The sequence below is a fragment of the Lolium rigidum genome, chromosome 3 (assembly GCF_022539505.1).
Source record: "Lolium rigidum isolate FL_2022 chromosome 3, APGP_CSIRO_Lrig_0.1, whole genome shotgun sequence".
NCBI classification, from domain to species: Eukaryota; Viridiplantae; Streptophyta; class Magnoliopsida; order Poales; family Poaceae; genus Lolium; species Lolium rigidum.
Genome location: NC_061510.1, coordinates 231,759,131 through 231,783,335, shown reverse-complemented (window position 1 = coordinate 231,783,335; position 24,205 = coordinate 231,759,131). Strand labels below are relative to the sequence as shown.

At 45.7% G+C, this 24,205-nt stretch overlaps 1 protein-coding gene across 1 annotated transcript; it reads right to left on the bottom strand.

Moving 5' to 3' along the window:
* Window positions 1–5,788: 5,788 nt before the first annotated feature.
* Window positions 5,789–23,010, bottom strand: LOC124699094 (putative disease resistance protein RGA3). The gene is made up of 2 exons (XM_047231463.1): window positions 19,910–23,010; window positions 5,789–5,944 (listed from the first exon to the last, which is right to left on the bottom strand). The coding sequence occupies exon 1, from the start codon at window positions 22,988–22,990 to the stop codon at window positions 19,943–19,945; it is 3,048 nt and encodes a 1,015-aa protein (XP_047087419.1). The 5' UTR covers window positions 22,991–23,010; the 3' UTR covers window positions 5,789–5,944; window positions 19,910–19,942.
* Between the last annotated feature and the right edge of the window lie 1,195 nt (window positions 23,011–24,205).

The following is a 24,205-nucleotide window of genomic DNA, read 5'->3' as shown; positions in this document are numbered from 1 at the left end:
TTTGTGGCTAGAAGGTACTGCATATTTAAACCCAATGATTTCGGATTATTTTTCTGGGCTGTTCTCAACGGAAGTTTATGATACTGATCCTGCTTTGCTGGATAAAGTTATACCCCGTGTCACGCCAGAGATGAATGAGTACTTACAAAGGGAGTTCAGTCCAGAGGATGTTAAGAAAGCTCTCTTTTCTATTGGTGATATGAAAGCCCCGGGCTCGGATGGCTTGCATGCAATATTTTTCAAAAAATGTTGGCACATTCTTGGTGAAGTATTGACTCAGGAGGTCCTGGATGCAATCAATAATAAATGTATACCGGATGGGTGGAATGACACGGTCATTGTGCTAATTCTCAAGGTGGATACCCCTGAAACAATTTCACAATATAGACCAATAAGTCTATGTAATGTTCTTTATAAGGTAATCTCAAAGATGCTAGCTTCCCGCCTTAAGTCTTTTCTGGATGAGATTATTTCACCGGTTCAGAGTGCTTTTGTTCCTGGTAGACTTATCACAGATAATATTTTGTTGGCCTATGAGAGTATTCACACTATAAAAAACAAGAAGGTTGGGAAGAATGGGTATTGTGCAGTTAAACTGGACATGCATAAGGCCTATGACAGGGTTGAGTGGGTTTTCTTGGAGAATATGTTGTACCGGCTGGGTTTTCATCAAAATTTTGTTGAACTCCTTATGACTTGTGTTAGATCTGTCAGATATAAAGTAAGGTATAATGATCAAGAGACTCAAGAATTTCTCCCAACAAGGGGTTTGAGACAGGGGGATCCCCTATCCCCATATCTTTTCTTGATTTGTGCAGAAGGTTTATCAAGTTTATTGGCTCACCCTGAGGAGGTTCGTGGCATTGAAGGAGTAAGGGTGTGTAGAAATGCACCATCAGTTTCACACTTATTATTTGCTGAAGATTCCCTGATCCTTATGAAGGCAAACGGAGATAATGCAACCTCGTTGAGACAAGTCCTTGATTTTTATTGTGCAAATTCGGGACAGATGGTGAGTGAAGCAAAGTGTAGTTTTTTTTTCAGTCCGAATGTTGATGTACAAGTAAAGGAGGAGATCTGCTTAGAACTAAACATTATGACTGAAGCTTTGTCAGATAGATACCTGGGACTACCGACCATGGTGGGTGTCAATAGAAGTGATCACTTTATGTATCTTCTTGAAAGAGTTATTGCGATCCTGCAAGGGTGGAAGGAGAAATTATTATCTATGGGGGCAAAAGAAATTTTATTGAAGGCGGTGATTCAATCTATCCCTGTTTTTGCAATGGGAGTATTCAAAATTCCCAAGAATATCTGCAAGGAAATTACTGATGCGATGTCAGCTTTCTGGTGGGGTGATACTGAAGAGCAAAAACTCGTATGCATTGGAGTGCTTGGTGGAAGATGTGTATACCAAAAAAAGATGGAGGTATGGGATTCCGAGATCTGCATGCTTTCAATTTAGCGATGCTTGCAAAACAAACCTGGAGGCTTCTGTCCAAACCGGATACCTTATGTGCACAAGTCCTGAGAGCCAAATATTATCCTACTGGTGATTTACTAAATGCTGGACCAAAAAAAGGGTCATCCTTTACATGGCAAAGCATTGTGAGTGGTTTTCAAACTTTTAAAAGAGGTCATATTTGGAGAGTGGGAAATGGGCGGAGTATTAATATTTGGAAAGATCATTGTATCCCTGGTAATTTATCAAGGAAAATAGATACAACAAGGGGTCACAATCTGTTGAGAACTTTTGAAGAATTGATTAATCCAAATAATGGACAGTGGGATGATGAGTTAATTCGGGATACTTTCCATCCTCTTGAAGTTCAATTTTTTTTGGAAATACCGATCAGTCCAAATCTGGAAGATGACTTTGTGGCATGGCATAAAACAAGAACCTATATTTTTTCAGTCCGATCTGCCTATTATACCGAGTGGGAGCACCAATTTCGTATTAAAATTGGGCGATCAGATGGCCAAGGATCATCCATGAACAACCCTGTATGGGATATTCTTTGGCAGTTACGGGTTCCTGCAAAAATAAAAATATTTGGGTGGAGAGCATTGCATGGCTTGATCCCAGGCTTGGGTGTTTTGGCTAATAGGCATATCAAAGGTTTTGGCTAATAGGCATATCAAAGTATCTGCTCAATGCCCAATTTGTTTGCAAGGTTCAGAAGATATTAGACACTTGATGTTCACTTGCGGAAGAGCGAAAGAAGTATGGAAAACTTTGGGACTTGAAGAAGTAATTAGCAATGCGGTTAGTCTGGATAGATCGGGATCAGTGGTTCTGGAAGAAATTTTAAGGAGTCCTATAAAAAAATCGTCTGTTCTTGGCCAGCTCGGTTTGCAAGAAATTGTTTTAGTAGCTTCTTGGTACATTTGGTGGCAGAGGAGAGAAGCAGTGAAGGGAGAGAAGGTGGCGCCACCATTGAGATCAGCTTTCTCAATACAAGCACTCGCTCTGAACTATGGTTTGGTGGCAAAAAGAGCAACCCCAAAACAGGTACAATGATTTAAACCCCCGTGGAATAATTATAAAGCTAATATTGATGCATCATATTTCCCAAATGGAAGGGGGGCTGTGGCAGTGGTTATACGTAATGATCATGGCGAGGTGATAGCGGGTGGTGCTTGGCTAAAACAAAATTTGTTGGATGCTATGACTGCTGAGGCGGAAGCCCTTAGACATGGCCTTCATCTCATTGAGAGGATTGGATGTGCTCCGGTTATTATTGAAACGGATTGCTTGGAGCTAGTGCAGGCTTGTAATGGTGCGGAACTATGGAGCCCATGTACACCTATAATTGCTGATTGCTGTGAAATTGCTCAACGTCTAGGTATGATCACTTTTCAACATTGTCCAAGAGAAGGAAATAAGGTCGCTCATAATCTTGCTAGGTCCTGTTTTGAGGTGGATATTATGATTACTTGGGATGATGACCCGCCTAGGCAGGTTGCTTTAGATGCTTTAGATGATTTAGCTGTTTTGAACAATGTTGTAATTGAATCTTGATGTTTAGCGGCAAGTTCCAGACGCACTCTTTTCCTTACCAGGGTACCGAAGGGGACTGGAAGGTTTTTAATGAGGCGGCTTGCTGGCTTTTAATATATGTGATTTTCAAAAAAAAAAAACGAATGGACAAATCTTCTATTTCTAAATAGAAGCACCCCACTACAAGGAATTTTCTCAACATGCAACCTATCCACATCAACTACCTGCCACATCAGCAATTTCCATCACATTTATTTCATTTCCTTTTTCTGAGAAATCACCACCACGAGCACTACGTTTTATTGCAAGAGTACTAAGCAGCCGTTATGCAAAGCCCACATGTACCAGCCCAATATTCCAGCTCACACGTAGCAGACCATTGTGGTATTTATTCTCCATTGACCCGTGCAATATCAGACGATTTGCCCTTACTCTTCGCCATGATGTCTGCGGTGCCGCGTCAACTTCCTCTTCCCCACTATCTCCACGAGAAATAATCGCATATACAAGGCATAAGAGGAGTTTGGCGCAGATTGTTTTCCTGTTTATAATTTCGGGTGGGTTTCCGCTTGCCAGCCAGTGCCTCCCGTCACACCAACGATCCTATTCCAGCAAGGGATGAGCCTTGCAGGCTTGCAGCCTCGAGCAGATCGGCGGTAGGCCGGTAGCAAGCAACCACAACAACAATCCTTACCTATGTGCGCACGGTCCCTTGATCCAGGAATATGTGCTGAGTGATTTTGAGGTGTGCCCCCTTCTTTAATTTTGGATTTTGCTTAACCTAGCCATTGTTTAATTTCAGTATCTTTGTGGATCCTCCATTCGCACATGGATGTAATTTCATCTGTCATTGACATACCTTACTTGGTGCAGTTTCAGGTCCAGCGACACCTTTTTGTTTGTGCTTGGTTTCTGATATTCCTTTCTAGGCTTGAGAATTTCTAAGATCTTACGAATGTTCACTAATATCCTATCTGTACAAAGAAAATTTGCAGGCCGGAAGAAGTGATATATTTTCATGACTGGGGATAGCACTTGAAACTTTGCATGACAACAAGTTATGAATTTCCAGTTGCTTGCTGTTGCAACTTTCTCATACAACTGTTCGTGCTCAGGTCTTTCGAATAGGCAATGCCAGTCAAATTGTCAATTCTTATGCATTAGCTCTTAGTATGTCACCTAAATTGTTTAAGCAAATAGCTTCAGATTTTATTCTCTAGAAGACCTGCCAGGCGAGTTTCACTATAGATATGACTGGACATTGATTTCTCCATTTTCTGAGTTGCCGTTTTCTAGATACAACACAGTGGCAGCATCAAGTGGACTCACAGAGTAGAAGTCTCTCACAAGTCACAACACACAGAAGCTGTACCGACGGTCCATTTGCGGTCCACGAATTCCATTATGAATGTCTAACGCCTTTTAGTGCTATTTTTGTCTGGCCTCAACCAGTGGCGTTCCTGTTACTTAATTATACGATAGATAGTGCGTTTTAAATTGTGATGGAATTAACTCAAAACATATGTTCATGCAATACAAATATTTATATTGATTGTGTAGCTGCGCTCTCATATGTGTAATATGCCTTGAATTAACAATTTTTTGAGGGAGATTATTTTTTGTCGTGCAGCTTCGAGAGGATTGGTTCACTTTATATGTGCATCCAGGAAATTAAAATGATGAAACTAAAATTTATGTTGAGATCTTATATTTTTTAATCCAAAAAATGATTTTTACTAATAATCGTAACTATTTTCTGCATTACATAAACCGCCTCGCAGCAACGCGCGAGGAATTATCTAGTCAACCTAACGAACCTGCTACAGCTCTCCCAAGGGGAAAGCAGAGCCATCCTGCCGCATAAGAAGAGCCCCAGCGGAGGAAGATTCCGTTCTGCCTGGCCTAGGAGGCGGCTTTGGGACCTTTGGCACAGCACGTAAATATTTACCAACCAAGAAACGGCCAAACTGTTTTTGCGAGATTGAAACGGCCAATTAAGCGGTTGAATAGAGAGAAATGGTTTAGTTAATATAGAAACGGTGTGGTCAACCAGTCTCGTCTACCACTGATCAACCTGGTCGCTCAGCCAGGCTCATCCACTCGCTGCGCTGCAAGTTGTTCTTGTAGCTAGCTACTTGCTCAAGCCGTGTGGAATTTGATTTTTCGATATCTATCGTGTGGAATAAAATGCTTCTTCGTGTCTGATCCCTTTCAGACCAATAGCTAGCTAGTAGTGCTATAGCACTTTCAGTATACTTAATTATCCTACATGAGCAAAGCGATCAAACTAAATTAAGCAAACAACTAAACTGAATGGGAAATGCATCATTCAGCACCAGTGAGAGCTAAAAATTCCCGGGAAACAATCTACTTGGACAGTATTTTCATATAAATATCATGACCAAAGGAACAATAACATATATATATATATATATATCTCAGCAAGCAAACAATAATACAAGCCTCAAGCAATTGGATCCATAACTAGATAAATGAAGGTGCTGCTGAAACTGAAACTGTTGGAGTGTATTCGCAGCTTAGTACACTTCTAAGGTAGGACATACTAACTACTCCCTCCTCCTTTCTCCGGGCTTGGGACCGGCTATACCCATAAATGACTTGTCCTGATATAGGCGGAGTTACCTACCCTACCAAATAAAAAGTACAAGTTCATAGAAATTTAAGTTTAAAAATATTACAAATGAAGTACATAAAAACTGTATTTTTATTTTTCAATTTTTCAATTTTTTTGGATTTTTCTTCTTTTCTTCTTTTCGTTTTTTTTTTGGAATTTTCTTCTTTTCTTTTTTTGGATTTTTATTTTCCATTTTTATTTGGATTTTCTCCTTCCTCCTTTTTCTGACACAAGATAAATCTGACAGTATTTTTGCGCCCATAGATCAATCACCAGGTTGCAATTTCCAAGCCTTTGCAGTTAACTACCTACAAAATAAACCAGCATACAAGATAAGCATAATCACTTAAAAAGAAAATAGAAGAACCAGACTCAAGACTACACAAAAGGTCAAGATCCAGTTATAGTTTGCCAAATGCTTAACAAAACTGGGGTGTATGCATCTGTCAAATGACATACGGCCATGAAGATTACGATCATGCATGTTTTGTCATCGATTTTAGTATATCTTGTGCTGCCACTAATATATATAGCAGTTTTTTTTCAAATTAAACCACTTTAGTAATTAAAAAGGACAGAGTTGTACAATACATTCCCTTCAACACATTTCAAATAGATTAAAACTAGTATCATCGCTGTCTATTTACAGAATTACACAATCTCGATACCCATTCAAATGGGCACACTCAATTTCAAAAGAAAATAAAGAAGGAATTATCTACTGGATCTCTTTTAGGAAATGTACAATCACAATAGATTGAAACATTTTACGTGCATAAGGTTAACACTATCTGGACAAGGCTGCTACCAAGACCTTATTATAAGTGCAAGGGTTTATGCAGTTCGTTGTGCATTGCTAATAGGAGTATAATAAGCTAGTAAAACAGGCAGCTTCTAAAAAATCCTGTCGGTCCAAATTATCTTATGTAGAACACTTATGACTGTAAATTATACAAGGTGAAACATGGCCCCTGACTTGGCATCAATCGACTAAAACTAGAGGAAATAACAATAGTACAATACCCAATGAAATATACACAAGACTCAGATCAACTCAGATTTGCTTACAGGATGAGGGCGTTAAAAATGTTTGTACCGAACAAACGAATAAGATGAAATGTGCTCTTTTGTAAAAAATGTCAAGCGGACTGGGTTCTTCCTTTTACGGAAAGAAAAGAGGACAGCCTGCAAATGGACGCAAACCATTGACCGGACACCCACTGGTGGAAAAACAGGCTTCCGGGAAGCCCCATAAGTCGCGAAGGTAAAGGAACCGCGACTAATGGGGTCTTTAGTCGCGGTTCGTGTGGCGAACCGCGACCAAAGGCCTGGGCCCAGGGCGCACGGTGGCCAGCTGGTGCACGTGGGGGCTTTAGTCGCGGTTGGCCAGCCCAACCGCGACTAAAGGTGCCCGAAGGCCTTTAGTCGCGGTTGGCCGGGCCAACCGGGACTAAAGCCCCTCCCCTATATATACCCATCCAGCAGCCAACACTTAGCCATTTGGAGCCATTCTCTTCACAAGTGAGTGTTAGGTTTGCTTTTGGTTCCTCTTATGCACATAAGGTGTTTGATGAAATGCCCCAAGAGCATGAAACAAACATGATATGAAGTGTTGGAGTCACACTTGAGCTTTCTCATTTAATTTTTCCTCCTCGATCGCGGTTAGCAACTTGAACCTTTGATATGTGTCATTGATAAAATATGCATGTGTGTGTAGTTCATTAATTGTTTAATTTATATTGTTTGTAGCTAGTTAGTTTAACAAATGCATGATGGTTAATTATATATTTTATATTATAATAATGCAGATGAATCGGCAATGGATGTACGGTAACCGACTCTCCGGCGAGTTCGGTACGGGTTTGAAAGATTTCCTCGTAGTGGCTAATGCGAACAAGCAGGGGGTTTTGTTATCTGTCCATGTGTTAAGTGTAAGAATCGGAAGGGTTACTCTTCCTCAAGAGATGTTCACATGCACCTGCTTCGGCACGGTTTCATGCCAAGCTATAATTGTTGGACCAAGCATGGAGAAAGAGGGGTTATAATGGAAGAAGATGAAGAAGGGGATGATTTCAATGATGAAAGCTATCTTTCTCATTTCGGTGATACTTTCATGGAGGATGCTGAAGGTGAAGGGGAAGGTGAAGAAGAGGCACGTGATGATCCCGTTGATGATCTTGGTCGGACCATTGCTGATGCACGGAGACGCTGCGAAACTGAAAAAGAGAGGGAGAATTTGGATCGCATGTTAGAGGATCACAGGAAGGCGCTGTACCCCGGATGCGACGATGGTCTGAAAAAGCTGGGCTGCACCCTGGATTTGCTGAGATGGAAGGCACAGGCAGGTGTAGCTGACTCCGCATTTGAAAACTTGCTGAAAATGTTGAAGAATATGTTTCCAAAGAATAACGAGCTGCCCGCCACTACGTACGAAGCAAAGAAGGTTGTCTCGCCCTCTAGGTTTAGAGGTTCCGAAGATACATGCATGCATCAACGATCGCATCCTCTACCGCGGTGAATACGAGAATTTGAATGAATGCCCGGTATGCACCGCATTGCGTTATAAGATCGGAGGCGATGACCCCGGTGACGATGTTGAGGGCCAGAAACCCGGGAAGAGGGTTCCCGCCAAGGTGATGTGGTATGCTCCTATAATACCACGGTTGAAACGTCCGTTCGGGAACAAAGAGCATGCCAAGTTGTTGCGATGGCACAAAGAGGACCGTAAGTCGGACGGGGAGTTGAGACACCCCGCAGATGGAACGCAATGGAGAAAGATCGACAGAGAGTTCAAAGATTTTGCAGCTGACGCAAGGAACATAAGATTTGGTCTAAGTACGGATGGCATGAATCCTTTTGGCGAGCAGAGCTCCAGCCATAGCACCTGGCCCGTGACTCTATGCATCTACAACCTTCCTCCTTGGTTGTGCATGAAGCGGAAGTTCATTATGATGCCGAGTGCTCATCCAAGGTCCGAAGCAACCCGGCAACGACATCGATGTGTACCTAAGGCCATTAGTTGATGAGCTTTTACAGCTGTGGGGCAGACCTGGTGTCCGTGTGTGGGATGAGCACAAAGAAGAGGAATTTGACCTACGAGCGTTGCTTTTCGTAACCATCAACGATTGGCCTGCTCTTAGTAACCTTTCGGGACTCGTCAAATAAGGGATACAATGCATGCACGCACTGCTTACATGAGACCGAAAGTGTACATTTGCCAAATTGTAAGAAGAACGTGTACCTTGGGCATCGTCGATTTCTTCCGAAAGGTCATCCGAGTAAGAAAGAAAGGCAAGCATTACAACGGCAAGGCAGATCACCGGCCGAAGCCTGCGGAACACACCGGTGCTGAGGTATTTGATATGGTCAAGGGTTTGAAAGTCATCTTTGGAAAGGGTCCTGGCGGACAATCAGTTCCGAAGGGAGCTGACGGGCACGTAGCCATGTGGAAGAAGAAATCTATATTCGGGAGCTAGAATATTGGAAAGTCCTAGAAGTCCGCTCCGCAATCGACGTGATGCACGTTACGAAGAATATTTGCGTGAACATCCTAAGCTTCTTGGGCGTGTATGGGAAGTCAAATGATACAAAGGAAGCACGGCAGGACCAGCAAAGTTTGAAAGACCCTGATGACAAGCATCCGGAACGGTTTCAAGGTCGTGCCGGCTACGCTCCGACCAAAGAAGAGAAGGTCATCTTTTTTGAATGCCCGAGCGAGTATGAAGGTCCCGTCAGGATTCTCGTCCAATATAAAGGGAATAATAAACATGGCGGAGAAAAAGTTCCAAAACCTGAAGTCTCACGACTGCCACGTGATTATGACGCAATTGCTTCCGATTGCTTTGAGGGGCTCCTGCCGGAAAATGTTCGAGTAGCCATTGTGAAGCTATGTGCATTCCTCAATGCAATCTCTCGAAGGTAATCAATCCAGAAGTTCTACCACGGTTACGTAACGATGTGATCCAATGTCTTGTCGGTTTCGAGTTGGTGTTCCCGCCATCCTTCTTCAATATTATGACGCACCTCCTGGTTCACCTAGTCGATGAGATTTCCATTCTCGGTCCCGTATTTCTACACAATATGTTCCCCTTCGAGAGGTTCATGGGAGTATTAAAGAAATATGTTCGTAACCGTGCTAGGCCGGAAGGAAGCATCGCCAAGGGCTATGGAAATGAGGAGGTAATTGAGTTTTGTGTTGACTTTGTTCCCGACCTTAAGCCGATTGGTCTTCCTCAATCGCGGCACGAGGGGAGACTAAGTGGAAAAGGCACGATCGGAAGGAAATCAATGATATGTATGGACGGCCATTCTCCGATCGAAGCACACCACACAGTTCCGACCAATTCCAGCTTGGTGGCTCCGTACTTTGAGAAACACAAGAATATTTTACGCTCGGACAACCCTGGGAAGCCTGAATCCTGGATTAGGAAGGCCCACATGGAGACTTTCGGCAGTTGGTTGAGAAAACATTTAATGAGTGACAATAAGGTTGTAGATCAGCCGTACATGTTGGCCAAGACACCATCTTCGACTATAACGACTTTCCAAGGGTACGAGATAAATGGGAATACATTTTACACGATCGCCCAAGATAAAAAGAGCACCAACCAAAACAGTGGTGTCCGCTTTGATGCGAGCAACCGAGAATGGGCAAAAGGTCACATATTATGGTTACATAGAGGAGATATGGGAACTTGACTATGGACCCTCCTTTAGGGTCCCTTTGTTCCGGTGCAAATGGTTCAAGCTAACAGGAGGTGGGGTAAAGGTGGACCAGCAATACGGAATGACAATGGTGGATTTCAACAATCTTGGTTACCTTGACGAACCATTCGTCCTAGCGAAAGATGTCGCTCAGGTTTTCTATGTGAAGGACATGAGTAGCAAACCGAGGAAACGGAAAGATAAGAAAACGATCAGTACATCATGCGATGATCCAAAGCGCCACATTGTTCTTTCAGGGAAAAGAAACATCGTGGGAGTGGAGGACAAGACAGACATGTCGGAAGATTATAATATGTTTGCTGAAATTCCGCCCTTCAAAGTGAACACCGACCCAAGCATTAAGTTAAATGATGAGGATGCTCCATGGATACGGCACAATCGTAAGCAAGCAGGGACACAAGGGAAGAAATGATGTGTAATAATTTATTATTGTACCAAACTTTGTTGAATGAATCATGTGAATTATATTACCCGTGATGTGTTTAATTGGTGTCCATTTTCGAATGATTCAATTGACTCGAGATAGCACCGATGATACATGAAATTTGGAGTGACTAAGTCATACTCCCGCATACATGAAATTTGGAGTGACTAAGTCATACTCCCGCATACATGAAATTTGGAGTGACTAAGTCATACTCCCGCATATAGGAAATTTGGAGTGACTAAGTCATACTCCCGCATACATGAAATTTGGAGTGATTTAGTCATACTCCTGCCTAGGCGTATAATATGCATACTCGTAGTCTTCATAGCCGCCGCCGTTGTACCGGTAGTCGTCGCCTTCTAAGTTGCCGGCGTCGTCGTCGCTGCTCGTCGTCGGCCGTCGTCGGGCGGCGCTCGTGGCTCGAACCGAGGGTAGCGCAGGCGGGGGATATCGCCGGCCGTGATGTAGTCCATGACGCTCTGCGAGTCCGGCCGTACCACCATAGCCGACGGCCGGCCTCGTGGAAGTTTCCAGGAGGCGGACCGTCCTCCTCATACCTGGCGAGCGCCCTCTCACGCCGATTGATGAAGAAGGCGTCCCAAGTATGCTGGTTATCGGGATGCCAGCGGGGATTCATCCGCTGCTCCGGCGTGAGGTCGAGGTAGTAGTGATTCGTGATGGCCGCCCGGCGCGCAGTACCCTGAGGGACGGGAGGGACCGGCACGCCGCCGGCGCTTAGGCTCCAGCCGGCGAGGGACGCGGTAGCCCGGAGGGCAAGGGTAGTTCGAGGCGCAAAGCTCCTCCACCTGCCGGTAGGTTAGAGTGGGTGCGGTGGAAGCCATGAGAGAGTGATGAGAGATTGTAGAGATGTGATGTCGGCCAAGCCGGGCTACCTATATGTAGTGACAAATGGCGGGAAAAATGGGAGCGGGAAGACAGGAGGCGGGAAGACAGGAGGCGGGGAGAAAGTGGCGGGAAGAAATTGGCGGGAAAAAATTTGGCGGGAAGAAAGAGGCCGGAAGAAATTGGCGGGAAACAATTGGCGGGAAGAAAGAGGCGGGAAGACAGGGAAGAAATGGCGGGAAGACGAGGAGGGAAGAGGGGGTCGGCGGAAAGAGGCGGGAAGAGGGGGCGCCAACGAACTTTTGAATTGAATTAGTTTTATTTTTATGAATTTTTTGATATATTATTTGTATTTTTAAGATTTTGAATTGAATTAGTTTTATTTTTATGAATTTTTGATATATTATATGTATTTTTAACATTTTGAATTGAATTAGTTTTATTTTTATGAATTTTTTGATATATAATTTGTATTTTTAACATATTGAAATGAATTAGTTTTATTTTTCTGATTTTTTTGATATATTATTTGTATTTTTAAGAATTTGAATTGAATTAGTTTTATTTTTCTGATTTTTTTGATATATAATTTGTATTTTTAAAATTTTGAATTGAATTAGTTTTATTTTTCTGATTTTTTTGATATATTATTTGTATTTTTAAGAATTTGAATTGAATTAGTTTTATTTTTCTGAGTTTTTCTCGTATTTATTAACATTTTGAAAAACAAAAAGTAATTTAAAAATGTCTTTAGTCGCGGTTGGCCTCGCCAACCGCGACTAAAGGTCTGTGCGTGCGGGAACGAAAAACCCGGCGAAAAAGCCTTTAGTCGCGGTTGGTCTGGCCAACCGCGACTAAAGGGTGCCCTTTAGTCGCGGGTCGCCTCCCCAACCGCGACTAAAGGGGGGCTATAAATACCTCGCGCGAACCGTCGCCTCCGCCATCGTCTTCTCCGCATCTTCTCCGCCATCGTCAGACGCCGCCGAACGCCAGACGCCGCCGCCAGACGCCAGACGCCGCCCGCCAGACGTCGTCGCCGCACTCGCCGTCGCCGCAGACGCCGTCGCCGCCGCCTCTCGTCGCGCCATCGATCCGTATGTCGCCGCGCGCCCCGCGCCCCTACGTACCGTACTATCGCCGCCCGGCCGCCAGATGACGCGCCGCCGCCCGCCAGACGCGCCGCCGCCGCCCGCACGCCAGACGCGCCGCCGCCGCCCGCCGGACGCGCCGCCGCCGCCCGCACGCACGCGCCGACGCCGCCCGCGCCGGACGCCACCCGGCCGCGCGCCGAGAAGAGAGAGAGAGAGAGAGGGCCGGGCCGGATTTTTCCCTTTTTTGTGTTTTTTTTTTCTTTTTAATTTTAACTAGTTAATTAGTTTAACAAAAACGGTAAATTAACAAAAAAAAGTAAAACTTGATAATTTGTAACTAAAATTTTGTATACTTAACAAAAATTTGTAACTAAAATTTTGTATACTTAACAAAAATTTAACTAAAATTTTGTATACTAACAAAATTTTGTATACTTAACAAAAACTTGACTTAACAAAAATTTTACTTAACAAAAATTGTACTTATCAAAATTTTGACTTAAGAAAATTTTTACTTAGCGCCGTCGCCACCGCCCTCTCGCTCACCGCCACCGCCCTCTCGGTCACCGCTACCGGTCTCTCGGTCACGCGCGCGGTCACTGCGTCCCCCCTTTCGCCACCGCCACCGGTCTCTCGGTCACGCGGTCACTGCGTCCCCCTCTCGCCACCGCCACCGGTCTCTCGGTCACGCGGTCACTGCGTCCCCCCTCTCGCCACCGCCACCGGTCTCTCGGTCACGCGGTCACTGCGTCCCCCCTCTCGCCACCGCCACCGGTCTCTCGGTCACGCGCGCGGTCACTGCGTCCCCCCTTTCGCCACCGCCACCGGTCTCTCGGTCACGCGCTCACTGCGTCCCCTCTCTCGCCTCCCTCGTCGCCCTCTCTCTTTATATGTAGAAGAGATGTGATAATGCTGGTATATACACAATTAATTTGTTTTGACTACATGTTTTCAGGACTGACATATGGCGGACGATAGAGGTGACCCGATTCTGGACAACTATGATCCGGACGCCGAAGACCATATGTTCGGCATCATAAAAGGCGATATTCCTTTTGTGCCGACCGGAGAAGAAGAAGATGATATCGCTTCTTATCTGAACTTTGAGTGTGAAGATGAAGGGCGCCGTCAGCAAGCAGATGATGCCGAAGAAACGTCGATAAACGACGATCTTCAGTTGGAAGTAGCAACCACCTCCGGCGCCGAGGTATATATATATATATACATATTGAGCGTCTGGTGATACAACTAACTGATTTGAATAAATGTGTGTGTACTAACGCGCGCGACTCTCTTTCTTATTTTAGCCCTCGGCCGGATCGTCGAAAAATCGAGTACGTCGTCGTCAAAGCGTGGCGCCACCAAGACGATGAAAGCAGGAGAAACATGCACCATCGATGTTGTCGACGAAGCAACCGGCAGGCCGCTGGAGCCCAGCAAGAACGCCACCAAGTTTGTCAGCCAATGCGGAGCCGTTGTTAGAGACAACGTCTCGATCACCCGCCGGGAGTGGAATGAGCCAAAGAAGGCACGTGTTGGTTTTACTTTTGTCGAACGAGAGAGAAAAAAAGATTGCTTCAACAAGCTTATGGAACATTTCGTTCTACCTCCGGAATACCGCAAATACGATGAGGAGGGTAACAAGATTGCGGAAAACAAGAAGAGGCGCAAGCTAGTCAAACGAGTTCGCTCTTTCTAGGATGGCCAACGCATTCCGGAAATACAAGCAAAATCTAGCCCATGACTTTGTCAACCAGGGCAAGACTCCGGATTTCAAAGGACAATATGAGAAACCGCAACATGATTGGCCAGAATTTGTGAAGCAAAAGAAATCGGAGCAGTTCCTTGAACTATCGAAAAAAAATAAGGAAAATGCGGCCAAGAAGGAGTACAATCATAAAATGGGGCCAGGAGGGTATCGCTTTTGGCAGCCTAAGTGGGAGAAGATGGAGAACGAGCCGAGGGCGCGAGGAATCCGTCCAGTGTACGGAGGGATGGGACCCAAGGGCCAAAAGCTGGTGGTACGGGCATGGGGGATCGCTGAACCCGGAGACAGGGGAGTGTGTTTACCGGGGCAAAATAATTACACCCACCCAAAACCTTATTGAGGCAATGAGGGATGCTCAAGAGGGGAGGATCAGGTTCAACAGAGAGAACGACGCCACGACAAAAGCCCTCGGGAATCCTGAACACGGAGGACGTGTACGAGGCATGCCCGGGGACATTTCGTGGAAACTAGGGTTCCCCCGGAAAGATGACCCGTACGGTTACGAAGCCGTAAGAGAAAGATGGATCGGGATGCGGATGTTGTGGCGAAGTTGGTAACGGAAATGGATGTGATGAAGAAAACCGTGAGTGTACTAGTCGCCGAAAGAGATGCAGCTCGGGCGCAGCATGAAGATCATCCAATGGATCTCGGAAGCCGGCAGCGGAGAAGAAGCAGCGTGGCTTCCACGGAGGCCTCACCGGCTGGTGCACCGACGATCGAAATTACTGCACCGGAGCCTCAGCCGGTGGTCGAAGTTACTCGCACCGGAGCCTCCTCGCTACCCCGTGGACGATATAAAGGAGATGAAAGCATGTCATCCGTATTATCCTATCGGGAACATGTCCATGAAGGTAGCCATCGGCAGTGCTTTACCACCGGAGCACTCCACCACAACAACCCCATTCAAGATGGCTATGCTCGTGTCACGGTGGAGGAGATAGTCCAAGGGTTTGAGGACCTGGACATTGACATTGCTACACCCGAAGGGGTGAAAAGACTTGGAGATGTCAAGCGCCAGTTCATTCTATGGCGGAAGAAATTTATCAAGTTTCCGGGCGAGGCGCCAACAAGTCCACCCCGTACGGTGGTGGTGGTGGCGGTGGCGGTGACGGTGGCGGTGGCGGTGGCGGTGACGGTGGCGGTGGCGGTGACGGTGGCGGTGGTGCTTCACCTAATACACCTCATTCACGTCGGCGGACGCCGCCCCCGGTCCTCGTCCGGCAGGTGATCGGACACCGGTACCGCCCCCAATCCACCTCCGGCGAAGAAGCGTAAGCGGTCCTGGGTTATTAACCCGGACCCTTACGTACCTAAGAAAACAAAGGTACCGGAGGTATCACCGAAGCCTCTCCCCACGAGGCCTTGGGAAAGTAGTGCCGAGGAAGTCGAGGCGGGCGCGGCTGCTGATTTAGAGAAATGGAAGGCGAGCGTCAAGAAGAAAATAGAGGGCGAGCCCAAGCCAGTATATTCCGACAAGGAAAAGCAGTGGGCTAAGTCATTTTTGAACACACCGTCCCAAGCCGCGAAGAATCTGCTCGACGACTATTTACGTGAACTTCGTAGGCAAGCACTCGCGTTCAAGAACGAGGAAAGAGTTGGCGGAGAAGAAAGCCTTGAAGGACGAGGCCGAGTCAAAATTAGAAAGGGGGAAAGAAGTTGCCCAGCTCGGGGAACAAAGTAAACAATCGATCGCCCCGCTCATAGTGCAAGCCGCCGGTCCGGATGCCCCCGATATCATAGCAGCTGCGGCAGCACATGGATTGACCGTAGAAAGTGCCGGAAAACAAGCGGCCGACTTAGGTATCACTCTTCGTGCGGTGTTAGGCCTTGATGAGGCGCCAATGAAGGACGTAGTATTTTCATATGTGAAGAATGGCCCTCTCATCGAGCCTCGCGCAGGAAGAGGATCTACCTCGACAAATGAAAGGTCTGCTAAATTGGTACAAGGCTTACATAAAACATGAAAACGCCAAAGACTATATCTATGCGGAAGTTAAATATGTGCATCACTTCAAACGTTATCGGGTACAAATTCCTCTCGAGTGAATTGTTCCAGCTGTTCAATCTGCGCGAGCTCGACAAATCTATCATCGGTTGCTACGTTCCGTAAGTGATTTATTAATTTCTACCCCATCTCGTTCATTGCCCGCACTATATATATATATATTGTCCTAACTATCTTGTTGTGTACGCTATATATTATGCGGAATGAAGAAGCGGGAAATGCGAATAAGGAACATCCATGATGTTGGGTTCATTGACCCACACATCGTTAATTCATATGTGTTAGAATACCACCCCGCCGACGTGGAGGAAGACTCGTGGCGGTTTATTAGAAAACAGCAAGAGAAAAGTGATATTCTATTTCCTTACCATTTTGGGTGAGTGTTTCTGTCTTGAGCACATTCTCTTTTGTTTACTCCATGCATGGTATGTGGCTAATCGATGAGTTATGCATGATCGTGCATGTATCGTGTCCGCAGGTTCCACTGGATTCTTATGGTAATTAAAGTTCGGACCTCCTCAGTTCTCGTCCACGACTCTCCGAATATGGATCCGGCGCTTTGGGGCGACATGAGAAAAATGATGCAAAAGTAATTATTTTCATTCATTTGCGCTCTATATCGATCGGCCTATTTCGTTCATCATTTCCTTATATCAAGTAACTAATTAATAACTCTCTTGTTTATTTAATTTTCTTTGCCTCGTAGGGTTTGGAGACGGTTCGTAGATACCAAGGTCGGTGAATTCAAAAAAGAGCTACATTTTAAAATGGCAGTGCCGACGTCTGGGGATACTCAGCCACCGGGGACCAATCTATGTGGATACTATGTTTGTGAGAGGATCCGGAGATACTGCAATGAGCGGGACCAGACGTGTGAGAACAACATCCCGAGGAATAACCTCCGGAAGACGCTTAGTCCGAAGCTCGCTTCCGACCACTTCAAGAGGAACTAGCTGGATGGTTGGCGAGGGAAGTCATCGATCCTAGAGGAGAACACTATTACGATGACGTAGATCTTTATACGCACCGGAATTTGTAACTAACTTGTTCAAAATTGTATATGGTCATCCGATATTGAATATATATTGTATATGGTCATCCGATATTGAATATATATTGTATATTACTCTTGAATTCTTTTTGGTTCTAATTTCAAATTTGTTTGAAATTGTACATTCATATGCATGTATGTATACAGTACCGTAGAATATGTGAAACTCCTTCAAAATTAAAACCCAAAAGAAATAAAATAATACAAATTAAAAAGAAACCAGATTTAGGGGGAGGGGGGGCTAAACCCTAAACCCTCGCGGAGGCCTTTAGTCGCGGTTGGCCGGAAGAACCGCGACGAAAGGTCCTCCGCCCTGGCGCCGCCTGCGGCCCACGTGGATGGGCCTTTAGTCGCGGTTCGTGAGGAACCGCGACTAAAGGGGGGGCCTTTAGTCGCGCTACTTTGGTCGCGGTTGGGCCACCGCGACTAATGGCAGTTGCCAACCGCGACCAAAGCCCCTTTTTCCACCAGTGACCCTTGGTGCCGTGGATGGATCGATCGGCAGAGCTCCCACCGAACGAACGACATGCAGCCAGGCTGAGGCCGGCGGTGCGTGTATGGTATTACTTAAAACTCGTGTCGTATGAGATTCGGTTTACGCACCAAAAGCACGCTCAACGCAACACACCAAGAGACACCGATGCAAATAACGAACGAGCGCCACAGCCGGGCTGCATAAGCGGAGGAGGTAGATATATAAGAGATAACTAGCCTGAGGGCCACGACCTTGCTAGGGACATGATCGCCCCACTAACTACTATGACCATGCTACCGGTACCAAGTAAAATAATGCAAGGAGATAATACCCTGCTAAGAGCATCTCCACCGACGCCCACATAGCGGCTCCGATAGCGTTTTGGGGGCTGTCAGCGAAAATAAGCTCACACCGGCGTGTCTAAAATGACGCCGGTGCTTTTTCGAGTCCAATAGAAACGTCGGCAACCCCGTACCGGCCCTTGGCGAAGGGCGCGAATCGGGCACGCCGGCGTCTCGCGAGGTGAAATTTTTTGGGCATGGGAGCCGCACATCCCAAAAGTCGAAACCAGCGGGGAGTGGCGGGGCCAACGCGTCAGCGGTACATTCAATTTTAACCTAACCGTCGCCTACCTCGCGATGGAAGTTATTGGCGCGCAGCGACGGTGCAGTTTCCGTAGACGCGCAGTGAACCGTCTCGTCGCGTCTTGCTCTCCGTGCCGGTGTTAATGAGCGCCACCGCTCCCCGCCTCCCTCCGGCCTATAAAAAGGGCGCACTCGCATCGTCCCTCCCACACAAACCCTAGTGCCTCTCTCCCCAACCGTAGCCGCCACCATCTCAAGAGACGACGCCATGGCCGGTAGAGGCAGAGGCCGAGGTCGTGGCCACGGCAGAGCTGCACGCTCGTCGTCGCCTGTGACGCCGTCGTCTTCATCGTCGGACTTGCAGGAAGATCAGGAAGTGATGTTCGAGTTCGTTGTCGTCCTCAAGGGCGAACCACTCAGCATCCAAAGGCTGCCGGATAAGTTCGTCGACTTCGTCGCCGGCAACAAGCCGGCCGCGCTACATCTGCGAGAGGCTGGCTACGACTGCTGCCGGTGGCCCGTGGACGTGTACTTCGACGGGCGTGGCAAGATGTACCTCCAAATCGGCTGAGAGAAGTTCGCGCGCTACCACGACCTCGAAATCGGCTGCGTGCTCACATTCTCCTACCCTGGCGGCGCCAATATGAGCGTCAAGATGTTCGACGAGACGCTGCCGCTGGCACTACCACGGCGACACCGATGAGGAGGACGATTGAGTGTTCTTTCTTGGCAGCAAATATGGCCACGAGCCAATTGAAGCCAGTAGTGGCCATTTCTGTATGTCCTATCTTGGTGAGAACAACCGGGTTATCAATGCCAGCTGGATTTTTCAGTTTGGGTTATTGAGTGTGCCCGCGAGTGTTCTTTCTTGGCAGCGAACATACGGAACCAACACTACTGGCTTTCCTTATTTTTCAATGTTTTAATTTGTGTCAACCATGGTTCAAGCTATGTATTAGTTTGTGTAAACCATGTTCCGAATTATGTATTACTTTGTGGAAAGTTCCTCCACTTTATTCGAATTTCTATGCTTTTATTTGAGATTTTAATTCAAATCATCTATCGGGTCCGCCGGTTTGGGGGCGCCGGTGTGGGAACAACATCCCAAATAGAGGATGCAGTGTCGGCGCCCCCATACGGCAGTGCCGGCGCCTCTGCCGGTGACTATTTGGGGCGCGCCGGTGGAGATGTTCTAATGAATGGTCAGATCTGATTCAATACTACTCCATCAAATAAAAGCACAGCATGGTGTGAACCTAACAAGATAATCTGTAAAACAGAAAATTCCTAGTTCATGTACGTACCATATTCCTTCTCAATCCATATGCAGTGGGGCATCAGTGCCAGCCGTAGACATCCAGGTCTTCACCATGAAGTTGTTTGTGCTCTTGTTGAAGCCCTGGTATCCACAGCGAGGATAGCTCTTTCATATCGTCGTCCAGCCACAGCTGCTGCAAATTACCTAACCCCTCAACACAGCTCAAGCCTCGGCAACGAGTTACACACAGATCCCCCACTTGGGGAAGGTTAGATACCCTCTCTAGGCCGCCGCATCCGTTGATTAGAAGCCTCTCAGAGAGGAACGGGAGGTCCTCCACCACCTTCAAGGAGCTTGCTCCTATTATATCGAGCACTTTCAAGCTGGTGGCCTCCTGTCCTAGCTTTCGTGGGAGAGATCCCAGCTTAGGGCAGCCCACAAAGACCAACTTCTTCAAGCGTGGCAGCAGCTGCATCCCTGGAGACGGGGCTTCCCCCTTTTGTATCTCAGCAGATCCATCCTCTCCCCCTTCCGCTGCCTCTGCATCTCCCTCTTCAACAAAGGACCACTCCTCCCAATTGGGCATATTACAGAAATGCAACGATTCGAGCTTGGGGAAAGCAACAACCACATCCGTGGATCTACGATTATCTCCCCTGCAACCCACGAATTCGGGTCCAATCTTGGTAACTGCTGCTGCTCCATCAATTCTCAGATATATTAGGTTGGTCAGCTGCCCGATTGGTGGAAGAAGCACACATGAATTGCAGTCTAGGAGATTCAAGTACATAACTGAAGATAGCTGTGTGGTACCAAGCCATGTGGGATACCTCCGGCCAAAGAATCTACTGATAGCTAGATCTTCCAGGTTGGGTGGAGGGACTAGCTGCTCAAAGATCTTCTCAATATTGCTAACATCTTCCTCTGAATATGGTTCATCTGTACGTTCTGTGCAGAACAGATTCAAAACTTTGAGATGTTTTTTCTCTGTTAACAATGAATATGTACTGGAAGGGGTAGCCCTTTCCAATTTAATCATATTAAGCCGCCTTAGCTGTGAGAGATGTGCCAACTCTTCCAACTTCCATCCATCTTGTATTTTACCATCATCACCTCCAGCACCAACAGGAAATCCTTCCAAATCATTGAGGAATTCTAATCGTCCAATACCTTTTGGAACCTGATTTATGGGTGTATCAGCAATCCCGAGGCGCCGTAAATTGCACAACCGAATGACTGCCAACGGAAGGCTGTACAAATCTTTGCACCTCGACAAATTCAGTATCTGAAGATTCAATAGAGAGCTGATGGACTCTGGAAGACCAGATATGTCCGTCCCATCAAGATCAAGTAGACGTAGATGGATCATATTTCTTATATAATCTGGGATGCTGTGTACAAGTGAGTCACTCAGATTCAAAACTCGAATATAGGGAAATCTCTTGAAAAATGTTTCATCGACACTCCATGGCTTCTGATCAGTGTTGAAGGTCCTCAGTTTAAATTCCCCCTTATCCATGCTAGGTAACACTGCACTATCCGCCTTAGTGACAGCGGTAAGGCGTCGTAGTCTTGATATATTGATAACCCCTAAAGATTCAGGGTCTCCGATGAAACATTCTTCCCTTGACAAGTAACAAGCAAGCTGCCTTAAGAGGTCGTGCATTTTGCATACCGCATGGTCTACAGATGTACCATTTGGTTGGAGGAGATTCCGATTAATTAGTTCATAGTAGTACTCTTCTGCTGTGTCTTCCATAAGTTGGCCTTGTTGCTGCTCTATAAAGCCTTCAGCAACCCAATGTATCACAAGACAATCACGGTACAGCAACCCATCTTCAGGGTAAAGAGCACAATAAAGAAAACACTGCTTCAGATGACTTGGTAGGTCATCGTAACTCAAATACAAAGCACCTCTAAGCCCAGTAGGAAGATTGTCCACAGACCAACCACTTCCATCAATAAATTTTCTCCACCCATTCTCTGTTTTCTCTTTAGTTGATAGAACACTGGCCGTAACCTTGATTGCAAGCGGAAGTCCACCACATTTGCGAACAATATCGAAACCCATATCCCGAAGTTTTTCCACATCTTTTTCTTCATTGAGGTTCATACTCTTCCAAAGCAGCTCCCATCCTACATCTGCTGACATCAGATCAACTTGATGCACATATTCCATCCCAATTGCATGTGCAACTGTATCATGCCGAGTGGTAACTAGAATTACTCCAGTTGCAGTAGCATGTAATGGGATTCTCAGAAAATTGGTCCACACCTCAGGCTGCCAAACATCATCTAGCACAAGGAAGAAACTTTTATCGGTAACCGCGGCTGCAAGCTTGCTGCTGAGCTCTCCCTCAGTTTCATCCTGCTCATGGTGTACCGCAAAACTTCGAAGAATTTCTTTCAAAAGAGCGACTTCAGAGTACTCCTGAGAAACACATATCCAAGCTTTCTTGCTAAAGGCTCCTTCTAGCTTTTTGTCATTATATATTTTTTGAGCTAGAGTTGTCTTCCCTATCCCACCTGTTCCAACAATACCAACCTTGTACGCCTTCTTTTCCTTATTTTCAAGCACATTTTTAACCAATCTTTTGCAAGCACGTAATGTTTCCTTTCCCACAAGATTAGGCTCCACAAGGTTGGTAGTTCTCTTCACATTCGTAACTTCTGATTTAGGTTGCATACTCTGAAGCCCTAAAAATCTTTCACCCAACTTTGAGATCTTCTCAAGTTCAGCATTGAAGTCTCTGATTTTAACAGCAATCTTGTGACGCTTCAGAACATTTGGAATGCAAGTGAAAAATGAAATGCCACCACATTTAGTTGACTCTCTCGATGATGAAGGACGTCCTGCTAGTAGCATTCTCCCTTCAGATCTTGCGATGTCGATAATATCATCAGCATAATACATAGCATCTCTCAGCTCACCAAGCCAATTGTTAACTGCTGATTCTTTTATCCTCCTTTTCTCAGCATCATTAAGAAAGCATTGTATCTGGGTCATTGTTCGCTGCAGTTCTTTGAGGTCTTCTTCTACCCCTAGAATCAAAACTGCCTCTTCTGTAATCATTTCTTGCATTTTTTTGGCACATGACCCAACAAGAGAATCCAGTATGGCTGCCATCCAACAAACTTGATGAGGTTGATCCACGAGAAATACAGAGTGACTCCTCTGGAAGTGTGGGAAACATGCAGGCTGGTAAAGAATGCAGAAGATGTGTTAAAGACTGGTTAAAAATTTAACAGTTTTCACCAAATACTAATAATGTTAGAGAAATTCTGGCTCAAATAATCTAGCTCAGGACAGAAGCTCCAGTTATAGCTTTAGCGTGCTCTGTGGGCTTTGGCATTTAGCACACAACGGTGTGTTGGTAGAATGCCAGAATAGTGGGACTAACAAATCACTTCAATTTATGTACTGGAGAATAAAGCAGGTATGGAGGTTTGTAAATCATGCTGACTGCATATCCATGTGGATGACGAACCTAATACGCTACTACTCGTTTTGCTACTTTGGCTTTAGTAAAATTTGAGTGCTAGGACTTCCATGTTAAAATTCACTCTCCTTATTCCATATGGTTTCTTCAATTGCACATGTCTATGGTTCCTTTAATTTGTTTTACACAAATAGAAAGTAATGAATTAGAAAGTTACTAAGTCCTCTTGATATGGTTCCTTTAATTTGTTTTACACATCGCCACTTTAGATCTTGATGGACCGTGCCAGGGGAGTGAAATGTAACTGGTTGAATAGACCGATGTGTAGAAGAGATAGCGGAACATTATCATCCAGTCATCAATAAAACAAGACCTACTGCGGAGGAGTGAAAAAAAAAAGGTGAAGTGTACATGTTTCCCTTGAACCTAAGCTAGCTCAGCAAAAGGTAGATAATTTCTAACAAAACAGAGCTATAAGAACTAGAGAAAGTACCTTAATGCGGGTAGGTTGATTAGAGTGCTGCAGGAGAGTGGGATATATTCATACAAATTCTTACAGTAGGATCTCTTTGGTATGGAGGCTAACAAGCAGAGAGAATAAGCGCACCGACCACAAAAGCCTAGCTGCATTTGTATCATCAACGGGTGTAAATTAGGTATGAACTAATAAAGGTTAAGACAAGAAAGAGGGTGAAATATCTACTCTCTATTGATCAAGGGACACACTTGAGCTTACCAGTTACCTAGGAGAACGGATGCAGAAGCGGAGCGTTGCAGAACGTTGAAAACCGATGGATGCAGATCCAGATGAATGGTTGGAAGTCAAAGAGCAGTGGCTACAAAAGCAACGTGTTCTTGCGTATCATCAACAGTTTGGGGCCTGGGGGTACCTTGCGCAAAAT

What these genes read in the sequence shown, in the direction of transcription:
- LOC124699094 (XM_047231463.1), bottom strand. Translation starts at nt 22,990, where the DNA reads ATGGCAGCCATACTGGATTCTCTTGTTGGGTCATGTGCCAAAAAAATG.